This window comes from Mandrillus leucophaeus, unplaced genomic scaffold (assembly GCF_000951045.1).
Source record: "Mandrillus leucophaeus isolate KB7577 unplaced genomic scaffold, Mleu.le_1.0 Scaffold373, whole genome shotgun sequence".
Taxonomy (NCBI): Eukaryota; Metazoa; Chordata; class Mammalia; order Primates; family Cercopithecidae; genus Mandrillus; species Mandrillus leucophaeus.
In genome coordinates, this window is record NW_012103954.1 from 665537 (window position 1) to 666915 (window position 1379).

Here is a 1379-nt window from a genome sequence, read left to right on the forward strand (position 1 = left end):
AAAAAAAAAAAAAAAAAAGAAATGAAAAATTATGAGACATAAAGAATAAATGAAAGGAAGTTATGTTTCAAACATGGTAGTACTAGGATGGAGTACTGGAAAAGGGTCAAGTTAGATGCGAAGAGACGAGAGTAGGGGCTTGAAAAGAGCACATATGTATCGTTACATGTGCTGACAACAGCAATCATGCCCAGTGCTTATTAACTGCCGTGGGCAAGGCATGCACTACTGTCTTGACATTTATTTTGTCGCCTAATTTCACAGTAATCTCATGAAACAGAGGCCATTGTTTTTCTGCAGATCACAGGTGAGGAAACTGAGGAACAGGGGTTAAATAGCCGAAAATCAAGCCGCACTCTGTTATGAAGGCAGAATTTTAATTCCTGTTGTAGTCTGAAATTTAAAGCTTGTTCTCTTTATCTCTATGCTGTGTTACAAGGTTTTGTTTTGTTTTTTTTTTAATCTCTGTATTTTAAAATAAGCTACTTCTTATTTCAGCCCCTCAGGATCAATGGTGTTAAGGTATATACTGAAAATGTAGACAAAAGGCAAATTATTTTGGACCTTCAGATTAGGTAAGTTTTTATTTGTTGTATTTGTGTCATGGTTAATGGTGTGTAATGTCACTTAGCTGCACCTGTAAGGTGGAGGATACAGAGAGCACACGTCTTACCTGCTGTCGGTTGGAGTTCTTGTTAGACATCCAAATATTATTTACCTTCTGGGTCTCAGTTTCTAATAGCCTCGATAATTTTCATTCGTAAAATGTGTTAAATAAAAAGAAGTTAAAGACACTACAAGGAAACTATGGACCAATATTCTTTATGAACGTTGATTAAAAAAAACACTTAACAAAATACTAGCAAACTGAATTCAGCAGCATATTAAAAAGATTTTACACCATGACCTAGTGGGATTTTTTCCCAGAATGCAAAGATGATTCAGCATACAACAATTAGTTGATGTGATACACCACATTAAAAGGAAAAAACCAAATCATGTGATTATCTCAGTTGATGGAGAAAAAGCATTTAACAAAATTCAATACCCTTCATGATAAAAACACTGAATGAACTAGGAATAGAAGTAAACTAACTCAACATAATAAGAACCATATAAGAAAACCCCACAGTTAACATTAGACTCACGCCTGTAATCCCAGCAATTTGGGAGGCTGAGGCGGGCGAATCACAAGGTCAGGAGATCGAGACTATCCTGGCTAACACGATGAACCCCCGTCTCTACTAAAAATACAAAAAATAAGCCAGGCGTGGTGGTGGGCGCTTGTAGTCCCAGCTACTCTGGAGGCTGAGGCAGGAGAATGGCATGAACCTGGGAGGCGGAGCTTGCAGTGAGCCGAGATCGCGCCACTGCACTCC

The 1379-nt window shown here is 38.1% G+C and overlaps 1 protein-coding gene across 1 annotated transcript in view; it reads left to right on the plus strand.

Moving 5' to 3' along the window:
• Window positions 1-1379, plus strand: part of ESYT2 (extended synaptotagmin-like protein 2) — a 105471-nt gene that overhangs the window by 41588 nt on the left and 62504 nt on the right. Inside the window, exon 4 of the mRNA XM_011990191.1 lies at window positions 499-575. Within this exon, the coding sequence (XP_011845581.1) occupies window positions 499-575 (77 nt within the window). The remainder of the gene's footprint in view (window positions 1-498; window positions 576-1379) is intronic.